The sequence below is a fragment of the Heterocephalus glaber genome, unplaced genomic scaffold (assembly GCF_053883595.1).
Source record: "Heterocephalus glaber isolate CG9 unplaced genomic scaffold, H.glaber_assembly_v1.0 deba00000738, whole genome shotgun sequence".
NCBI classification, from domain to species: domain Eukaryota; kingdom Metazoa; phylum Chordata; class Mammalia; order Rodentia; family Bathyergidae; genus Heterocephalus; species Heterocephalus glaber.
Genome location: NW_028258161.1, coordinates 12111921 through 12134552, shown reverse-complemented (window position 1 = coordinate 12134552; position 22632 = coordinate 12111921). Strand labels below are relative to the sequence as shown.

The 22632-nt window shown below is 39.5% G+C and overlaps 1 protein-coding gene across 1 annotated transcript in view; it reads left to right on the top strand.

The window, feature by feature from the left end:
• Cdc123 (cell division cycle 123) overlaps positions 1-22632 on the top strand; it is a 60021-nt gene that overhangs the window by 16489 nt on the left and 20900 nt on the right. Inside the window, exons 3-6 of the mRNA XM_004861822.3 lie at positions 1208-1265; positions 1526-1558; positions 5589-5684; positions 7528-7634. Coding sequence (XP_004861879.2) covers positions 1208-1265; positions 1526-1558; positions 5589-5684; positions 7528-7634 — 294 coding nt within the window. The remainder of the gene's footprint in view (positions 1-1207; positions 1266-1525; positions 1559-5588; positions 5685-7527; positions 7635-22632) is intronic.

Sequence of the window (22632 nt, the reverse complement as noted above, 5' to 3'; positions counted from 1 at the left end):
AGCTGTTTGGCTAATTTTCTGAGTTTTATTTTCTCTATTGTCTATCTCTGTCTTTTAAAATTTTCCTTTCTGGGTGGTTTTCTTGATTTTTTTCATTTTAGCCGTTGAATTCTGTTTCAACAAGTTCGGTCTTTGTTGTGTCCTGCGTGTCTTGGTCTCTGAGGGTGTGAGTGAGGCGGATTCTTCCCTGGGGTGTGCAGAGCCAGGGAGGCGCCCCTCGTGGGCCTTCTGCCCCCTGAATGGCCTCTGTGTACCGCCTTGGCTTTGGCCCGTAGCTTCAGTCCCATTCTCCGAGATATCCCTGAGTCCCACCCTTTGCTCCTGGGTAATCCTTCCCAGGGTTCTGTCTTCAAAACTTGTCTTACCACTTTTCTCTGCAGCTATCCCCTTTTTGTCATCTTTGTCTTTGGAATTTTTCTTGTCATTTCAGTAGAGTTTCGAGAGGGAACTTAGAGGTAAAGGTACATGTTTCACCAGGGGCTTCTGTTACTCTTTGTGGTCTTTGCCTAGCTTCTGTGCTGCGCCTTACTTTAATTATTTTCCCCCGCTGAATGAGTTCTTCCGAGGATTACTGTTTGTGGGTGGATACTGAGGAGTGGCCAGGCAGTGTTCTGAGTATTCCCTGAGCCCTTTCAGCCTCTGCTGGACCAGAGAGGAGCTCTTGAATGGCCTCTCCATCCCTCTGCTTTGCTTACTGGCTTCTTCAAAGATAGTGTGCCTGAGCAGCCCTCCCTCCCTCTTCCGTGGTCCGGTCCAGATCCAGAGTAGTTCGGTCCCCGGTCCCCGCGCTCAGGTTTCCTTGTACCAAGGTGAGAGCTCAGTCTTGCCCCAGGGACGTTCCATCTCGGTGTGGACCGCTCTTCTCTTGTGTCCTTCCTGTGTCTTCCTCCCTCCTGGCAGATCATTCCTGTCTCTGGCAGTGCTTTCCCATATATTGGGGTCAGAGCCATAGGTGATGCAGTATTTGCAGAGATGGAGTATGAGTTTTTCTTTCCCGTTTTTGATGATTTCTAAAAAGGCAAGAGTCTATTTTGCCATACCTTACCGGAAGTGTGCTCTCATTGATTCCATAGTGACTTTTACCAGCTTCTGTGTCAAAAGTGAGCTTTTCCTTATGTTGCTCTTTCACAGAAAAACTTAATACATTGAAATTATGGTGACACGATACCAGAGTCTTTCTTACTTAATTTCTGCTTTATGTTTTTAGGCAGGATCCACCAACATGCTCTCAGCCAGACAGTGATGATGAAGCAGAAGAAATACAGGTTGGTAGAAAATAAAACAGTCTGTTCAGTAGATGGTGCTAATTTCAGTGACCTCTGAAATGGTCTTGCTATTTAGATCTTACATTCAGTGAAGTGAGAAATCACACGAAAGTATTTCTTTGATGTGTATGTATACATATGCTCTGTGTTCAGGAAAAGATGTTTCTTCTTTATGAATCATTTCAGGTGATGTACTGCCTCTGGAATCCCAAGACGGTATTTATATTTAATGCTTTGTTTCTGTCCTCTTCTCCATGCAGTGGTCTGATGACGAGAACACAACCACACTTACGGTAAGAGCTCAGCAACAGCCACGTGGAGGCAGCCTTACACTGTCTTGCGAGACAGCCTCTGAGAAGTCCTGTGTCCCCACCACTGCTAGTGTCTTCCTGTTTGAGGCCTACCATTCATTCTGAAAAATACCTCGGCATTCTTCAACAGGCAAACGTGGTTTGCTCTTTGACTACAAAGGAGGCAAAGTGCGAATTTGCTGTTTTGGCTATTTCTGTTACACCCTGAAAGATAGAATGGAGCCAAATATAAACTCTAAAGTTCCAAGATTGATGGGAATCAAAGTGAAAAATTTGTATTTACTTATTCACGTATATTTAAATGGCATAAAATTGTAATTTCTTTCAAGAGCATAGTAGGTAACTTAAACCAGTGTTGTATATGAACAAGTTCTCCTGGTCCATCCATTTTCTTACAAATGACTCAAATTTATTCTTGATGGCTCAGTAGTACTCCATTGTGTATTTACATACCACATTTTCTTTATCCATTCATCTGTTGATTGACATACAGGCTGCTTCCATAATTTGGCTATTTTGATTTGTGAATGACCCAAAATATAAATTATTTAGAGAGCAAAATAAAAGTGAGATGGCAGGAAACAAAGAGTTAGACTCTGGGTATGGAAAGGGAATCAGGAAAGAAGGGAGGTGGTGGAGAAGAAGTGTAAAAATGATTAAGGTTCAGTACGTCCCAGTTCCCCAAGACAAATGCAAGCACTATGTCACAAACATACACTCATTTAAAATAAAATTAAAATGTGGAAAATGATCAGGCATATTGTAGCCTTGCTACTATAAAATTTTTAAAATATTTTTAAAATTGAAATATTTTCTAAAGATTAAGGCAAAAATTTTTGGTACTGGGAGTCGAACCCAGGATCTTTTACAACGCTAGGTAGGATCTTTACCACAGAGCTACACCCCCAGTCCCTGAAAATTTCTAAGATAGATAAATGAAACTCTTCATACCTTGAAATAAGAAAGGCTTTTTGTAAAATTCCTTACAAATGAATATAAAGGCAAATAAAAGGAAACTTGTTTTAGGGTAGGATTTATTGCAGTACAACTCTAAGAAGATACTTCTGTTTATTTTAAAGGAGGAGATAATTTTCTAGCAAGTGGGGATACCTAAAACTGGCATATTTCCTAGGTATAAAAAGTTAAATGTGCCGGGCCGGGGATATAGCTCAGTGGTTCCACCACCTGCCTCCCAAGCACAAGGTCCTGAGTTCGACCCCCGGTACCAAAAACAAAACAAAACAAAACAAAAAAGTTAAATGTGCCAAAAATACAGAAATGGATACCACACAGGTCAGTCCTTTTAAGAAAATTCCATTCAGTTCAGTATAAATGTTACTCATCTGCTGTACTCGTAGCACTAAACTGGGTTCTGTGAGGTAAACAAAAATGGATATAATTTCATTCTTGCCATTGAGGGTCTGTAAACCAGTGGGGAAGGTGACATAAGGTGGGAGGTAGATGACAGGGCTATCGTAACAGCACAGTTGTAGGTAAGGTCATCTAGAAATGCTTAAAGAAGTAGTATTTGCACCTTAAAAGGGGTAAGGATAATCAGTATCGACTCATGTTTTAAATATTATAGATGGATAAATACAGAAATTAATAATGTACTGTTTGTTTGTTTGGTACCGGGGATCGAACTCGGGTCCTTACACTTGCGAGGCAGGCGGCAGAACCACTGAGCTAAATCCCCGGCCCTAATAATGTAAATATGTGACTTAATCCACTCTTGCCACTGTAACAAAATACCTTTGACTGAATAATTTAGAAATCATAGAAATTTATTCTCACAGTTTGGGAGTCCAGGAAGTCCAAGATGGAGGCCACAGCAGATACAGGGTCAGGTGAGGGCTTGCTGTCTGCTCTAGGCCAGCGCTGCGTTACTACACCCTCATGCAACAGAAGGGGTAGAAGAGATGAAAGAGCCAGGCTGATCTCTGGAGTCTCTGCTGAGGGCATTCATGCCTCAAGGGCAGAGCTGTCCTGACTTATTCATTGCCCTAAAAGCCGTGCTCTTAACATCGCCACGGTGGTGATTGAGTTCCACTGTGAATTTGGAGGGACACAAACATTCAAACCAGAGCAGTAAGCAGGTGTGTATATTTTCCAGACTGAGCACTGAGAAGTGAAGGAATCAGTGCCAAACAATATGATAACAGTAAGCACGTCATGCCTGGTGCTGGTTTCTGAATATCGTCCCCCAGTTAAAGAAATTGAAGCTTCTTAAAGAAATTTAGAACTGAGGTTAGGAAAACAAAAATGAGCCCACAGAAGCGTATTGTGCCAGAAACTAAGGAAGGGTTCCAAAAATGTCAGGAACATAGGAGAAAGATCCCAGAAGCCAACTTGAATTAGCTAAAACCTCGTGGGTTTGCGCATCATAAATGATGAATTCACAATCCTATACTGACCTAAAAGAGTGATTAAATAAGTGGAGGAGAGAGGAAAGCCTTTCTTTAAAGTATGAAAGGCATTAGGGGCTGGGGATTTAGCTCAGTGGTTCTGCCACCTGCCTCATAAGTGCAAGGACCCAAATTCAATCCCTGGTACCAAAAAAAAAAAGTGTTAAAGGCACTAACTGATAAAATTTAGAAACAGCGATGGAATCAGAAATCACCATTTGGCAACTAGCCTGGTAATAACTGATTGAATACCTTTTAAAACCAATGAATGAATATTTAATGAGGAAGAGGATATTTACATAATCTCAAAGTGTCTCCATCCGGATTACTTGCTGACTGCAAAAGGAAAAGTGGTGACTTTGCGGCGGAAAGACCTGGCTGCCAGCTGACCAGCGCTCTGGGACAGACCTCCATCCTGTGCTTCCTGATGCACAGCACGGGGAAGATGCGTCCCTTGCACCCAGTCCCCTCGCACTGAGCAGCTGGTGGTGTGGAAGCAGCCAGCAAAGTCAGCCTTTTAGAAATTATACAGCATAACTGCCTCCTGTGTACGCTTCAAAGATATCAAGCCAGGGCCAGGGATGTAGCTCAGTGGCACTGCACCTGCCACACAAGCGCGAGGTCCCGAGTTTGATCCCTGGTACCAAAAAACAAACTGCTTAGAAATGTTTGCTTGTTTTGCCGAATACTTACAGAACAACTTACTCACAATCCAAGGTTTGGCTTTATTTTGGAATGTTTAGTTAATTGTAGACCTAGTCTAATTTTTTTCCCCTATCAAAGTGGATTGCTGGATTTTTTTTTTTTTCGGAATTTGCAGTTGGGCAATAGGGGACAGCAGTTCCCTCTGTAGGGGTAATGCAGTTAAACTCTTAGGCAGGGAATTTATGTTAGTGTTTTTGTCCTGTCTCTCCTGAAAGCTCCACTTTCACCTCTCTTCCTCTTTTTCTCCAGCTTTTCTCCGTGAGCTCCTTTAATAACTCATATTTGCTGTTTAACAACCGTATTTTCTGTTACTTCTTGGTTGAAATGCATACTTAGAATGTTTCTGTTACTTGCTTGTATAAAGTACACATTTTTAAATGAACCAAAATGGACCAAGTTCTTATTTTTGAGTTTGGTTTATAGTAAAGCTTGCCTAGCAATGGCAGAGTTTAAATGCACTTTACTATATCAGTTTTCGTTCTCACGAAGTGTTTTGGGCCTGTGTCCAAGACTCTTCTGTATGCAGGAGAACGTCCAGCTCTTGAAGGATGAAGTGTTACTTCTGAGACTTGGAGTACGTGCACAGGAGATGTGCCTGTCTCTCTGCGCAATAGATACCAGCCTGTCGTAGGTACACAGAATGAGCTGGTTCATTCCTTCCTCACATGCTTGGAGCCTGTGACATCTGACATTTTAGATTGTGGGGTTTGATTGTTTTGAGGAGTCCCATTTTAGCAGTTATTTTATTTCTCTTGCTGGTAAATATTTTTGATCCCTGATTGTATTTAATTGACTTCATAAATTCAGATAGTAAATTACAACCTTGAGGTTTGGATCATGTTTTCCATGTTTACTGTGATATAACATTGACTTGCCCCATTGATTTTCTTTTTTCTCTGTAGGCACCCGAATTTCCGGAGTTCACCACCCAAGTCCAGGAAGCTATCGATTCCCTGGGGGGCAGTGTCTTCCCTAAGCTTAACTGGAGTGCCCCAAGGGTAGGATGACAGAAGTAACTCACTACTCCTGTTGTCTTTATTTTGTTTTCAATTTCATTCTATATTCCCACGGAGAGGCTCTGATTGGACCTAATTGTAGGAAGAAAGCTGTGGAATTTATTATTATTTATCTATTATCTTATTTTTCTGATTTTGTTGTGCACTTTCTGGGGGCTGTGAAATACTATATATTCTGCCAAAAGGCCATCTTGACCTCTTGTGTTGCTGTTGGTTGCACTAGGAGTCTGAAGTTCATTTTCTGCCCTTTTTAAAACTTCCATCTATTTAATTTAACAAAGAATTTTTCTGTTGAAAAATAATATTAAAAATGTCACAGTGTATAATTTGAGAAATCAGCTGATATTTTCTTAAATTGTGTTTTCTTATTTTAACACCCCATTGATAGTAATTTTGCAGAAATTAAGCCCTGTGGGGGGGTTCTCACTTTTTTTTTAATCCAATAGAGGACAGTTTCATGTCAGCAAAGCTTATTTAAGAAATGAAAGGCTAGCAGGCATCGTAGCTCACTCCTGCCAGTAGCCTCAGTAGCTCCAGAGCCTTAGGGAGGAGGATCACAAGTTTGAGCCCAGCCTGGGCAACTTCGACCCTGTCTCACAATAAAAGTAATAAAAGGTGCTGAGGATGTAACTCAGTGTAAAGACCCTGGGTTCAGTCCCCAGTACAAAAGAAGAGAGGGAAGGAGGGCTTCTTTGCATTTCCAAAAGTCATCACATGCCTTTCTTTTTATTCTAAAATGAACTTCTGTGTAATCTAATTTTGAGTTTCACTTTTTAAAATTAGTTATACATGTACATAAATTTAAATTCTTTAAATACTTGCTACAGAAATCAGCAGGTTCTGGCCCCTGTTTCACATCACCATTTCCTGCTCTCCAGAGGCCACCACCACTTTCAAATATTTTTGTCCTTTTTTTTTGAAACGGTATTGCCCAGGCTGGCCTTAAACTTAGCATTCTCCTGTCTCAGCCTCCCAAGTAGCTGTGAGGCATGGACCACCACTCCCAGCAATGTAAGCAGTAGTTTTAATCATTCTTTGAGGCTTTGCACAGAGTATTTGTGATTGTAAGCTATTCATTTGTTATTTACTGAGTGCCTTCTATATGGCTATATGGCGGCATTTTCTCCATGTAGCGTAGATAGTTTTCTTTATGCTCATTCATTTTCTCAGAAATATATTACTGTCCTGCCTCTTATTGATCTACTGGAGGGGGGGGGTTCTATAAATGACGTTATCTTGTCATTTTTATGCATGTTCCACTCAGCTTTGTACCAGATTCTCTTCCTTTTTTCATGTTGTTGTTCATATGTCTGAGACATTTCAGCACTTTAAGTTGTAAGGTTTCAGAGTATCACACTTATTTTCCTCCTGGATTTGACAGACATAGGTCTCATCTGTCCCCATCATCCGAGTGCAGATGTTTGGCTGCCGCTCTCCAGAAGCAGGAAGTGATTTATTTTATTCTCGGGGAGCAGCTAGTCAGGCTGCTTCTTTACCACATTAACCTTTTAGCTGAAGTGTGTTTCTTATATTTGTTTCCCTCTTCTTCCAACATAAGAAAAACACTGGGAAGTACTTGGGTCCAGGCTAAAATATGAGGACCCTACTATGTCAGTGTTCATAACTGAGTGTCTTCCATGCAATGGTCACACTCTTTGTTATTGAAAAGTGTATTTTGATGTTTGACAGCATTACTAAAGTTTATCTGAGAGTTTTGTTTTAAGCCTTGAAGTGAGAGGCATCTTTTATTTCATTCATAGGCCCAAGCTTCATGCATAGGCAGTAATTCGGCGTTCTGCTAAACAGCATGTGCTCTGTTGTCTAGGACGCCTACTGGATAGCAATGAACAGTTCTCTGAAGTGCAAGACCCTCAGTGACATCTTCCTGCTTTTCAAGAGTTCTGACTTCATCACTCGGGACTTCACTCAGCCGTAAGTATCTCTTGTTCCCGCAGTGTCAGTAATTTGCTGTGTGAATTTTTCTGTTGGTAAAATTTCATTAGTTCTAGTACTGTTATGAACATTTCTTTATTATAAAAGTGTTTCCTGTTCCCAAAATAACCTAGTAAAGCAGACCTTACTTTCTGTTACAGTAAAAGCTGTACAGTGAATATTCCTAAATATCAAGGCCTTCATATTTGCACATTACTTTTTTTTTGCACATTAAATATTTTAGTTCTTTTTTCTTATTATAAAACCAGTATATGTTGTAAAACAAATTTAGGATCTATAGCTAAACAAAACTAGGAAATATAAAAGCACTCATGTTCTTCCCACAATTGGCTACATACTTCCAGAATTCTGTGCACAACTATAATACAAATATACCTGCCTCTATCTCTATAAGATTTCAAAAAAAGAGATCGTAAAGATCGTTTCACTCAGTTACTTTTCTCATTGCTGAGACAAAATACCCAACACCCAAAGTTAAAGGAGGGAAGGTTTATTTGGCTCACAGTTTGTAGAGGTTTCAGTCCATAGTCAGCTGGCTCCAAGGCAGGGTGGCATCAAAGAGGAGAAACAGTTCATGGCAAAGCAGGGCAGGCAAAAGGCAGCAAGCAAGTGACAAGTGATTATACTAGCTCTCTTTCTGTCCCTTATATTTTATCCAGGCTGCCCACCCTTTCGGTAGGTAACACACCCAGGGTGAGGTACCTTTAATTCTAGAAAGAACTATGCCAAGTCAGTCAGTGGACTAATTTAGTAATCACACACCCTTAATCCCAGCATCACACACCCTAGATCCAGCCGCCTCTGAAAAAGCCCCACCTATGATTACATGAGGCTTTGGGGGCCATCTAGACACTGCCATAACAATGCATTTGCATTTGCCAGTGTATGGTGACATTTTCACATGTCTTTAAATACATCAGTTTATGGTCAGTTTTCATTACCTTAGTGATATGCCCGTGGTTAGCAGTGGCATGATATGTTTGGTCAGTCCCCTTTTCTTCTATAAAGCCCTGCAGTTAATATCCATGAGCTAAATCACTGTTTGTGGCCCTAGTTTTTTCCTTAGGATAAATTTCCAGAAGTGGAAATTCTGCTTCCTTCCTTTGCCACTCACTGTAGCTAAAAATCCTGACCTTCCTTATTTGCTCTCAGGCAAACGGAACGCTCACTCTGTTGCAGGTGCCCCTTTGTGCTGCTTTTGTTCTTCTCTTCGTGTTCTCTTAGAGCATTTATCTCAGTTAAGCTGACCTTTAATCTGGCCTTTCAAATGAAGCATATCTCAAAGCCTAGATGCTAAGCAGAAGCAGGGAGAACATACCACCCATTCAGCCCGCCCTTGCCCATCCAGTTGCGTTTGCCTTGCCATTTCACCCCCTTTCGGCTGCAGGCCTCTTTTCAAATGGAGCCTGGCATGAGTTAATGAGTGGCGACTCTGCTCTGTTGTACCTGAGCCTGTAGCTTGGACATGCGGTTATAGTATTATGTTAATTAAAGAAAAGAGCTCTGTAGCCATCAAGGAGTGTGGTTGTGTTGCAAGTTTGTTGTAAAAGGCTTTTAAGGACAGTGTGTAGCTTCTGGTGGAGCATGTGTATACATGTACAGGGCCCAGGTTCAATCCCTAGAACAAGAAATATTAAAGGGGTTCTGCTTATTGGTATTTCTGGCTATAAAGAAAAGATCAAATATTGTTTTGACAGTATTAGCCTTTTGTGTGTTGTCACAGGTGTTCTTCAGTGTTGGTAGCCCTTGTTTTATTACCAGTGTGCTGACATTTTCATCCTAGGACTACCCTCTGATTAGAAGAAGGTCTTATCTTTTTTTCCATAAAGCTTTTTGACATCTAATGCTTTGAATAAAGAGGCCTAGCTCGGGATTTAGCTCAGTGGCACTGCGGCTGCCTCGAAAGCACAAGGTCCTGAGTTCAATCCCCAGTACAAAAAAAAAGTAGAAAGGAGGGAGGGAGGGAGCCTTGAAATATATTACACTAAAATCGTTCTGTTCCTGTGGATCCATCCAATAGGGACTTTTGTGTACCTTTAGTATCATTCAGTCAGGGCGTAAAGGCATCTTTAAGTGATTCAATTAAAAATCACTTTTAATTCTGAAGCTCATGATTTTTAGGGTTTTGTTTGTTTGTTTGTTTTTGGTACCAGGAATCAAACTTGGTACCTTGCCCTTGTGAGACAGGCAATGGAACCACTGAGCTAAATTCCCGCCCCAGCTTATGATTTTTTAAATCCACTTTGCGGTTTAGAAATCAACTTCCTCCATTTAGCCCACCTCTTCCTTTCTGTCTTAACTGATGTTCAGATGAACAGTAGAAATGAAAATCTGTTGTTTTGCATTTTGTATTGTTAGACTTTTGCATGAGAAGGAGTTTAACTCTGCAAGTGAATTTGAAGCCTTGGATTTGGAGGGTTGACCCACAAAAAGCTTGTATAAACAACTGGGCTCTGGCAGCAATATGTACCAAACATTAAACTTTGAGCCTCCTAGTTGAGCACTACTAACATGTCCCCCTTTTCTAGAAATATTCATTGGTGGTCAGTTGCATAGCAGTTAATAAGCCAGTTGCATAACAGCATCACATAAATAAATGTCATCCCATAAAAGTCCTTCTTGGTAGAAGTCAGTAAAGATGAACTTTTGTGGCTGGGGGTTACCTAGTAGAAAAGCACCTGCCTAGCATGTGAGAGGTGCTGGGTTTCGTCCTCAGCACCAAAAAAAAAAGAGAGAGAACTTTTGCCGCAGGACCTTATCAGAAGCTTTTAAAAGATTACATTAAGATATAATTGTTCAGATTGAATAGGATCGTATCAGTGATTTCACTTTACTCTTTTCTGCTGTTGGTTAGAAACCTGAGACTTAAAGCCATTCCATAATTGGTTCAGGGCTCCACAACTTGTTAGTTCAACCAAAACTATAATTTCAGTAACTCATTTGGAAAGTTCTTTGTACCTACACTTAATAAAGTTACAGATTCTTTCTTTTCAGAATGCTTCCAATTAAAATATGTAATTTTTTAAAACCACTGAAAATTATGGACAATACACATAAAGTATATAATGTTACTATATTACTTTGAGGCTTGTCTTGACGTAAAGAAAGAAACATACAAAAAGCCAGGTGAAAGTAGTTTACACATAGGGGGTTTATAACAATATATTATTCGATGGTGGCAGTAGCTCAGTTGTAGAGCATTTGCCTAGTATGCATGAGGCCCTAGGTTCAGTCCCCAGCTTGGAAGGAAGAAATGGAGGAAAGGAAGAAAATCTGAATAGTCTAAAAATATATTATTTAATAGGAATTTGGGGCCTCTTTTTAGAGTTGATTTAGCAGCTCCTAAGGTCACCAAGGAAAGTCTTTTAGTCTTTCTCCTCTGCCATCTTTGGCTGGTTGGCATGGTCTTTGGGTTTGTCATGATCACAAGATTGCTGCCACAGTTTCAGGATATACAACACAAAGACATGACAATAGCTGAACCTAAAATAAGAAGAACAAGTGTATGTCCTCTCAGATGCAAAAGTAAGCCATTTCTGTAAGCTTCCCAGGAGACTTCTCTCAGGGCTCTAGTCACATAGCCAGCCTAATCCAGGAGTCGACAGAGGGAACAGAATTGCATGATTTGCTAAGGCCAGGGGCTCGCAAATGGTAGCATGTATCCGAGTCATCTGCAGAGTTATATGAACATGGATTGCTGCCCCACCCCACCATGGGAGTTTCTGATTCAGTGGGTGGTATGGGGCCCAGCTTTGTCATTTCACCTGTCCCAGGTGATATGGTAGTGCAGGTCCAGGCCCGTGCCTTCAAGACTGCTTAGATCAATCAGGACATGCACCAGGATACCTGAGATGAACAACTTGAAAGAAGTTTACATTTGCTCACAGTTTTCAGATCTTCAGCTCATGGTTGATTGGGTCCTTTCCAGCCCTGTGGTGGCATAGGATATCATGGCGCACGTGTGTGTGGTGGAAGAGGCCTGCTCATCCCGTGGTGTCCAAGAAGCCAAGAGCAAGACAAGAAGAGCCAGGGTTCCCTTGTCCCTGTCAGGGGCAGACCCCCAATGACGTACTTTCCACTGGGCCCACCGACTGAAGTTCTGCCCCCTCCCAGTGATACTGTGGGTTTGGGACCAAGCCTGCAGAACATGGGCTTTTGAGGGACATTTCACGAGCGGGACTATAGCAGGAGGTGATCAGGAAGTGGAAGTGCCTGCAGTGTCAAGACAATCCAGAATCTGTTTGCAAGACTGAAGATGGGGAACAGCAAGCAAGGTCAGCCACAGCTGTCATTTGCTGTGAAATATTAAGTGCTGGTTTCATTTTTCCTATGCCTCAGATGGTTACTGTAGACAAGAAACTTTAAAAAGCACAGATTAGAATATAACACATATAATCAGTTTGCATTATACTTGCTGACCTGTACTTGCTGAGATATGGGCTGCTTTTATTGATTTTTTTTTCCCCCATTAAGTTTATTGGTACATTTTAGGTATACAATACAGTTACATTCATCATTGGGATCTGGTACCATTATATGAGTATCTTGGTTCTTATTTTTTTCCCCTTCCCCAGCCCTCCCTTCACCCCCTCCACCCTTCCCTATTTGCAAAGACTTTGTTTCCATTTTTTTCCTTTTCTCATATTTTTTCTTTTCCCTCCTTTCCTTTCCCCTACCCCTCCCACTTCCCCTACTCCTTTAGACCTTTTCTTCCTATTACACAATATCAATTATACATTTTTTAAATTACAGTATCAAGATCTAAAAGACATTACCACAGATTTTACAGAATTTAAAAGGATATAGAAAGCATATTACAAAAATCTGTTTTGAAATAAATTTGACAACTTCTAAGAAGTACTTGGAAGACAAATTAATGAAACTAACTCTGGAGAAAATATAAAATTTGAATAGCACCTGTTAAAGAAAGTATATTCCTAGCTTGAAAACCTACCTATATGACAACAGCAGGCTCATATACATTCTAACTGATAAATTATATCAAACATTTAAAGCAGAAAAAAGAAGGAACATTTCTTCCCTCATTTTAGGAACTCAACATTGTGCTAATCCTAAAACTGGATAAAGATAATAGAAGAAAAAAGTAGGAACATAGGTAGAAATTTGTTTAACAAAACAAACTATTAGAAGTCAGATCTGGCAGTATGTAGAAAGTGGTTTTATTATAGGGATGGCAGTGTTGGTTCAGCACTGGAAGATCCACCCCCTAAAGTCATCGTTTTAACAGAGAAAAGGAAAACGCCATATGATCCTGTCACTAGTTGTAGAAAAAGTATTGGACTAACTTCTACAGCTGTTCATGGTAAAAGCTATCAGGAGGCTAGAAGTAGAACAGAACCTTCTCAACAGATTGAAGACATGTACTCCATACTTTCAGCGAGAACGCCTTATATGAATGGAGAAGATACGAGCTTTCTCCCTAAGGTAGGGAACAAGGGCAGATATGCTTACTCTTTATCTTTCCATTAAACTTTGAAACCTAGGCCCCACCAAAATAGTCTGGCAATAAAATGACACAATTAGGATAGGATTGGCACGGCAGAAGCAAAATCTTTATATGTAGATGAAATGATCATCTACAGAGAAAATATGAAGAAATCTCTAGGAGCCCCTAGAACTTGTATTTGAATTTAGCAGGATTAGAAAACACAAGGTATATATAAAAATTCAGGTCTATGTATAGTTGCTATAAATGAAGAATTGGATATTGAAATTTAAAAGTTATGTAGGAGTACAGAGGACCTAGAAAAGTAAAAAGGAAAAAAAACAGTGTTGGAAGACATTTAGTACCGTACCTAATTTTAAGACTTCCTCTAAAGCTGCAGTAATCAAGGCAGTATTGGTGTAAGGAAAGACATATAGATCATTGGAATAAAACAGAGAATCTAGAAATAGAAGAATACATATATGGTCCACTGAGTTTTGAAAGATTATTTAACATTAACATTTTATAGAATATAAACTCAATTCAAGAGCCGAGGAAAAGATAGGGTTTTCAGCAAATGGCACTAGAACCCCTCGTATCTATATAGAAAAAATTAACCTCAACCCTTTATTTCCATAAATAAAAATAACTTGAAAGGATCTTTGAACCTAAATATGAAAGACTAAAACTGTAAAACTTTAAGAAGAAATTATAAGGGAAAATGTTTATGAATTTAGGGTATGCAAGAATGTCCTAGGATATAAAAAAACATGATGTATAAAAGAAAAAAATTGATAAATGAGATTCCGTCAAAATTTAGAACTTTAAATGACATTGTTAAGAAAATAAAAAGTGGTCCTTAAACAGACCATATTTATAATGCATATAACCTATGACCAGAATATGTAAAGAACTCTTACTGCTCATTAATAGACAACCCAATTAAAAAGTAGACACAAGAAGATGATAAATAGCCAGTACAGCACAAGGAAAGGTGTGCAACACTAGAATCAGAAAAATACTAATCAGTACAATAACAAGACTGAATTATACACTCATTAGGAAGATGAAGTTAAAAGTTTTAAAAGAACAAATGTCAGCTTAGTTGTGAACCAGTTAGAACTTTCTAATACTGCTAATGTGAATGTAAAATGATAAAACCATTTTGGAAAACAGTATAGAAATTTCTTGTATTACTGTTAAGAACCAGCAGTCCTGTTCTTCAGTTTTTACTTGAGAGGAATGAAAACACATGTTCACAATAGATTTGTACATACAAGTTGACTATCCCTTATCTGAAATTTTTGGGACCAGAGTGTTTCAGATTTTCATTTGAAATCTACTTGATCTGCAAAGAGGATAGCTGCTCCTGCTTTTTTTCCAGGTTCCTGTCACATGGAGTATTGTTTTCCACCCTTTAACTTTCAGTCCATGAGTTTCTTTTTGAATTAAATGTGTTTCTTGTATGCAGCATATTGTTGGATCTTGCTTCTTAGCCCATTCTGCCAGTCTATTTCTTTTGATTGGTGAATTGAGACCATTCACATTGATGGTTACAATTCATACATATTGACTTATCATTGTCATGACTTTTTCTATTTGTTGGATTCTCCCCCTTTGCATTTAATTTCTTGTCGTGCCCGACAGATTCATTCTGGGCTTCCTGGGATTGTGATCCTTGTTGTCTTTTCCTAGGATATTGTCTAAAATTTTTTGGAGTGCTGGTTTGGTATTCATGAAGTTCCTAAGATGCTCTTTGTCATGAAAGTATCTTATTTCTCCATCAATTTTGAAAGATAATTTTACAGGGTACATCAATCTGGGTTGGAGGCTGTTTTCTTTTAGGGCTTGAAATACATCACTCCAAGCTCTTCTTGCCTCGTGGCTTTCTATTGAGAAGTCTGCTGTGATTCTGGTGGGCTTTCCTTTGTATGTGATTTGTTTCTTTTCTCTAACCGATTGCAGAATTTTGTTCTTCTGTTGGGTTTCTGGAATCTTAACAATTATATGCCTTTATGTAGATGTTTTTTGATCAAGGCTGTTTGGAGTCCTATATGCCTCACTCATCTGTATGTCAAGTTCTTTTCCCCTGATTGGGAAGTTTTCTGCCATCACTTCTGTGAACAGTTCTTTTGTGTTTTTCTTGATCCGAGGAAGAGATAGTGTTTTCAGCAAACGGCATTAGAACACCTGGTATCCGTATATAAAACATTAACCTCCACCCTTTTATTTCCATACATGAAAATAACTTGAAGGGATCTATGAACCTAAATAAGGAAGCTTAAAAGTATAAAACTTTAAGAAGAAATTATAAGGGAAAATATATATGAATTCAGGGTGGCAAGACCTACCTAGAATACAAAAGACATGATGCATAAAAGAAAAAAATTGATAAATGGTATTCCATCAAATTTTAGAACTTTAAATGACATCATTAAAATGAAAAGTAGTCCTTAAACAGACCATATTTCCAATGCATATAACCTATGGGCAGAATATATAAAGAATTGTGAACAGTTTTTTTATGTCATCTGCACTCTCTCCTGTTTCTTCATTGACTCCAAACAGTCTTATGTTATTCTTCTTTGCATCGTCTAGCAACTGCTGATTGATTTCTCATGGTCCCTTACAATTTCAAAGCAATTTTTCTTTTCCTGATCACTAATTGCAATCTTATCTTCTATATCTGAAATTCTGTCCTCACATTGGCTCATTCTGCTTAGACTTTCAATGGAGTTTTTAATCTCCTGGAAATCTGTTTGCATCTGTTTTATGGATTCCATTTGTTTTCTATGTTGGGATCCATCATGTTCCTCAGTTCTTCTATTTTTTTATCTGTGTCTTCTCTAGATTTATTAATCGTGTCTTGAGCTATGGGCACAATCTCTGCTGTTACTGAGAAATTATTTCTGATTTCATTTTTTCCTGATCCTCTTTTGTTGGCAGTTGAGGGAGTCCAGGTGGTTGAGTATCACAGTTCCATCTTGTTTCCCTTTGGGGTTGTTTTAGGTGATCTGGAAGTCTGGTTTTGAGACTTGTTTACTTGTCTTCTCATTTTAATGGGGGGTGGGGGGGTGCTGCTGGCACCCACACAGCTCACCTCCTCTGTGCTGGCGGGGGTGTATTGATCATTTATTGATTGAAGTGTCACTTCAGTAGGCCTAAACAAAATCATTCTACATTGCAGTTGGTATTTAGAAGCAAAGGCTGAGTGGGGAAAAAAATGAATCTATTCATTATTTCTCTGTGAGGCTCATGACTAAGGAAAGATAGATTAGACACTGGTAATCAGCGGATTTCACTTGTCTAAGTAATTTAAACTCAACTACATTCAATGTAATTTTCAGACTTTTTTCTTAAGATGATCACAAACCCAGTTGTTGCTGCAGGATATGTACATGTCCTGCAGAGGATATGTCCCTGGGCCCCTGGTGAATGCCTGAAACCACAGGTGGTGCTGAACTCTGTATGTACCATTCTTTTTTTTTTTTTTTGGTACCGGGGATTGAACTTGGGTCCTTGCGCTTGCGCAGCAGGCAGCAAAACCACTGAGCTAAGTCCCCGGCCCTGTATGTACCATTCTTTTCCTGCACAGATATACCTGTGATGAACTTCCACCTTTTCATTTGAAGGGAGCACTTTATGACTTCTCTGTCATTATCTGAATTCCCGGCATCAATTCCTTTTGCACTCAGGAGTCGTTATTAAGTAAAGTAATGGTCCCTTGAACACAGTGTTGCCGTCCTGTGATGGTAGGTCCGATAACCAAGATAGACGAACAGGAATGGGTGACGGGTGGGACACAGTCGGTGGGTGCACCACACCCAGATATGGGGTGATTCACATCCTGCTCAGGACGCAGCCAGCGCAAGCTTACTCACACGGGGCACTGGTTTAACACCTAGCAACCATATCACCAGTAACTGACACCCGGATGAAGGGAGACCTCTAATTCCAGAGTTCAGTGCAGTCTCAGGAGTAAAATTTCTGTGCCTGAGTGGACCTAACCGAACCTCTGCCTGTCATTTTCCAGGTCCTCTTATTTAGAGGACAGTTTTTCTGCTTTCGATCATTTGAGTTTTAGGTAGTGTGTAACATCTCTTTTTGAAGAAAACTGAAAATTTTAATGAACTCACCTAGTCAGCCTTATTTTGCTGTTATTTTACTTTCATCTTTCCCTTTCCACCACCAGCTATAACTTTTAAGAAATGGTATCTGTATTGCCAAAAACTCTCGTTTTGCTTCCTGAACAAGAAAAATGACATCAAAACTTGAATACCTAATTTTTCCTGGCTCAAAATTTTTCTTTTTCTGCTGCTGATTTAAATATTTTCCTTATAGCTAGGGTATGTTTATTGTGAGACACAGTATTGTAACCCCCCACCTTTTTAAGTGACAGAGTCTTCCTGTCTTACAGTCCAGGCCATCCCTGAACTCCTGGGCTTCAAGCAATCCTGCTTCAGCCTCCCAAGTACTTAGGACTATATCGCATGCCACCAGCCAGCAACCTCCCATGTTTGTTTGTTTGTGGTTTGATTTCAGTAACTTCCTACCATTTAAGAAAAGCTTCCCAAGGAGAATTGTGCTCTAGAAAATAACCAAAAGTACCTAGGTCAGTTTGCCATTTTAGAGCATTAATGACCTTGTTTTCTGCCATTTATAAAGTGTTAATGCTGAGGATTTCTTATTTCTTTTAAAATGATGAAACTGATTTCATCAAATGGATTTAGGTGATACCTAAGTTATCCACAGTGAATTCATGAGTATTCTCAAGGAATACAATAATATGGTTCTCCTTCTCTGTTCCTACCACATCGACTGGCCCAAATTAGCCAGCGAGCTCACATCATTTGAGAAGTTAATACTGTCAGTCACATTGCAAACGCTGGAATCTCACCCCTGTCCCAAACAGATAGCCATTCTCTTCAGCTTAACTGTTCTTCCCCCTCCATTTACCTTTTTCAGGCCAAATATAATTCTTAAACATAGCACAGTTCATCTTAGTATCCTGTCTCATCTTTTGCCCCTTTCCTTATGACCTAGCCAAAGTCACATCCCACCGTATTTTTCATGTTCGATATCCCTGTTTTCCTGATTCTCCATGCTTCCCAAGTCCCTTCTTATTCATCCTCATCACTGGCTCTCGGGTCCACCCTCTCTCAGTGTGTGAGGTGCCTGCGACCACCCACCTGGTGGGAACTGTGCCTGTCCCAGCAAGGAGGCTCTCAGGGAAGAGAAGTCTGTCTAGGCAGTGTTCAGGGCATGGTGAGTATGCTTGCTTGTAGGAAGAGCCCTTGACTGGCTGGAAATTGAGACATGTTTAAGTTCAGGAAATGAATTGGGAAGGACCCTGGATAGACATAAAGAAAAAGATGACCCTCCTATTAGTCATTAGTACTAGGTAAACACAATTCTTTTAGTTTGGGGCTAGCATCATTTTTCTTTTCTTTATTTTACTTTTTAAAATAAATTTGGATGCGTAACATGGGTCTCTAAAATTCCCGTTAACTAGCTAATTTCAAAGCGTGTTAAAAGTATGCTGGCATAGGGCTGAGAATTTAGCTCAGTGGCACTGCACCTGCCTCACATCTGCAAGGTCCTGAGTTTGATCCCCAGTACAAAAAAAAAAAATGCTGACATAATTTCATAATAGCTCTTGTCAAAGTAGACCTGTGAGATTGTTTTCTTCAAAATACAATCTTTACTGTTATGTTTGAGAATTCTTTTACTTGTAATTTACCTTGTAGCCATAAAAATCCTAATTATTCTGCCAAGAATTATGAATTTAGAGAAGCCTCCTTTCAGTCAACTGTAAATTAATGACTTTGGTTTAATGCTACTTTCTGTTTATACCTTCTTGAAAATTCCAACCAAAGAAATCTTCCAAGGGCTGAGGCTACAGCTCAGTAGTAGAACACTTGCCTAGCATGTACAAGGCCCTGGTTTAATCCCCAGCACTATGAAGAAAGGAGGTGCGTAATTTTCTAAATTAACAAATCCAGAAAAAATTTTTGAAGTTTCTTTTTTTTAAGCAAACCCACCTCCTCGAGAATGCAAATGGAATCTAAATAATTTACATACGGTGTTGTACGCAGTATTTCACCTAAGCTACTGAAAATTGTATCGGTGACCTTCCTGTTCAGTCTTAGCTCGATGGCTCAGCACTTCCTCCTTCAGGAAGGGTACTTGGCCATTTGGTTAATCATCTTAATAAGAGAAAGCTTTGTACAGTTATCTCCCATACACCATGTGTTCACATGCATATATTTGATCTTCTGAAACTAGTCAGTTCTTTTAAATAGTGTAAATGTCAATTTATAAATGATATAGGATAGTAGAATGCAAATGTATATTAAATCTATACTTACTCTAAGTGGCAGTGAGGATTAACCAAGGATTGGAATCAATACTTTTAGGAATGTAAAAGCATTTTTTAAAAATAGATAATGAAGGCCTGTGTCTGGGAATTGCTTCTTGTGGTTTTACTTTAGTATTTTTAAAACAAATGAGTGTGAAATTTTAATCTACCCTATCCCTTATAGAATAATGTTAGTAAGAAACTATCCTCGTTATCAAATTCACAAATAATATAGTACCCACCTGGTTAAAATAATATTTTAAAAATTAAAATGGGCACATACTGAACCTGTAAATCCCAGCATTAAAAAGGCTGAGACAGGAGGATCACAAGTTTGAAACCAGCCTGAGCTACATAGTGAGACCCTGCCACAAAACTAAATATTGTTCATGAATAAAGTTCTGCAATAGCAGTTCCGTCACTACGCTGATCATTAAGATTACATTATTTTGTTCCAATTTTGTCATTTCTCTCCATCTCTCATATCTTTTAGATACTGTACACTTAATAGAGAAACAGACAGTTAATTCATTGTCATTCTGATAATGATCTGTTAGTTGGTTGGGAGCTAAAATATTAAGTTCTTTTTGAAGTACATTTGAATTGGCTTCATGAAACTGAGGCTGTAGCTCAGTGACAGGTCTCATGCTTTGCATATGTAAGGCCCTGGATTCAACCCCCACTACTCAAAAAAAAAAAACCTGTATATATTCACAAACATTTTTCTTTCTTGTTAATAATTCTTTTACCACACAATCTGTTGTTCCTCATAATCTTGTATGGGGGCGTTTTTTGAGACAGGGTCTCACTATGTAGCCCAGGCTGGCCTTGAACTCAGGGCCGTCCTCCTTCCTCAGCCTCCCGAGTGCTGGGATTACAGGCGTGTGCCACCTTGCCCAGTTTACTATCTGGATTATTAACACATTTTTCACCTAGAATTTAAAAGTACTTGAGGAAAATGTTTTAATGAAATGATGTGTGTGCGCGCGTGCGCGTGTGCGTGTGCGTGTGTGTGTGTGTGTGTGTGTTGCTGGTGATCAAACCCAGGGCCTTGTTTATGTGGGCCAAACACTACCACTGAACTGCATCCTTAGCCCTAAAATGACTTTTTATAATAGAATTCCCAAAATTTTAAATTAACATTTCTTACTAATTAAAATGTTTAATCTGTTGGAGTGGGGGCCACAACACTAGAGAATCTTTTCAAATGAAAATTTTACTCTGTAGAACTCCTGTTTCCTTATTATTGTTTGTTTGGTTTTTGATTCTTTGGGTTTCTGGGGATTTTTTTTGGTTCTGGAAATTGAACACAGGACCTTCACACTGAACTACGTCCCCAGCAGCTAGCTAGCCTGCTTGTTTGCCTGCCTGCCTGCCAGTTCTCTCCCTCTCCCTCTCCCTCTCCCCTCTCTCCTGCTCCTCTCCCCTCCCCCTTCCCTCCCCTCCTCTTCTAGGTCTTGCTAGGTTACCCAGGTTGGGCTCAAACTTTACTATCTTCCTGGCTCAGTCTCCCAAAGAGCTCCTACAGGCATGTACCACCATGCCCTGCTCTATGTATAACTCTTAAATGATTAAGGGTATGCATATTTCTTTGGATCCATCTAACTTAGCCAGAGATTTGGGAGGGTTTTGCAAAATGGCTGCCTGCTAGCAACTGGAAGTGTGCTGAGTCCTGCAGCGGTCACGGTGAGCGTTGCTCGTGGACACCACCGCGTGACAGGCCGTGTGGGTCTCCTGTGTGTACTGGTGTGATGCTCCTTCCCTGTGCCCTGCTGCCGTCCCCCAGGCTGGCTAATACACGTGTCCTGTCTGTCACCTTTCCAAGAGCCTCTTACAGGTTTAGAACTGGGGCTTCTCAGAATGACCTCTAATATACACGAGCCTGAGCCCCATGTTGGACACTTAATGAAGATCTCTAGGGATGGATTTTGAAAAATCCTCCAGAGTCATTCTATTCCTGTTTTCCAGCCCATACTCTAGAGGATGTGACATAGCCTCCAATTCAGTGTGTAGTAAGTACTTAACCAAATAAAGACAGAAAGAGAAGGAGGCCTGACACGTTGTCCACAAATTTGCACAAAGAACTTTGGAAATCACCTAATTCTGTCTCCTATTTACTGATGAGGCTACTAAGCCATCCAGAGAAGTCAATTGACTTTTCTAAGATAATACAGGTTGAGTAGCCTGATCTGAAATGCTTGGGACCAGAAGTGTTTTAGAATTTTGGTATTTTCAGATTTTGAAATATTTGCAAGTATGTAGCGATATCTTGGATATGGAACCCAAGTCTAAACATGAAATTCATTTATGTTTCATGTGTACCTTCCGCAATATGGGCTGAAGGTACTTTTATACATGTTCAGTGCATGTGTGTTTTGATTGGTCACATGAGGGCAGGTGTAGTACTTTCCACTTGTGTTATCATGTTGGTGCTCAAAATGTTTTGGATTTTGAAGCATTTCAGATTGAGATTTTTATGTTGGGAAAGCTCAGCTTGTGTAATGTATACAGGCCTGAGATCCCAATTGTGATTTTTTTTTTTTTAAACCTCAGGTCCCTTGTTTTCTTATTGTTCATTGAAAAATTTCCTTTCTTCCTTTTGTGGGCTATCTAATCCAGGGTGTTTTACTTGTCTCTAAAATGACTCTGTGTCCAAACACAGAAGGTGTACAGTGGGCCATTTGAGAAACATTCCTAATGTTCCATCTGCTAATCCTGGGAGGGAAAGGGTGGGATTTTTTTTTTTTTACGAATAAAATAATTACATTAACTTTTGTTAACCTGATAGTTCATGACTTTAATTTTGATTAACATAAAGCAACCTCTGAGATTAATTTTTATGTTAAAAAATTTAAATATATCTAAAGCTAGTTTTCTAGTTTTAGACTGTAACTCCTCTGGGTAATATATCTTTAAATTAGTTTGATTTGAAGCAAGGGATTTTTTTGCTTTCCAGAGGAAAGTGAGGTCTTAAAATAGCATCAGCATGTGCTTGACTATATAAAAACAGGAGTTTTATACACGTTGGCATTTTGGAAGCTCCATTTTATATTATGGAAAAAGTATTTGGTTAATGTTAGGGTTTTGTTTTTGTTTGTTTTAATGCCACTTGAGCCTAAAGACCTGCTAGTAGTGGTAGAAAGTTTTTCTGATGATTGTTGTTGGGTTTTTTA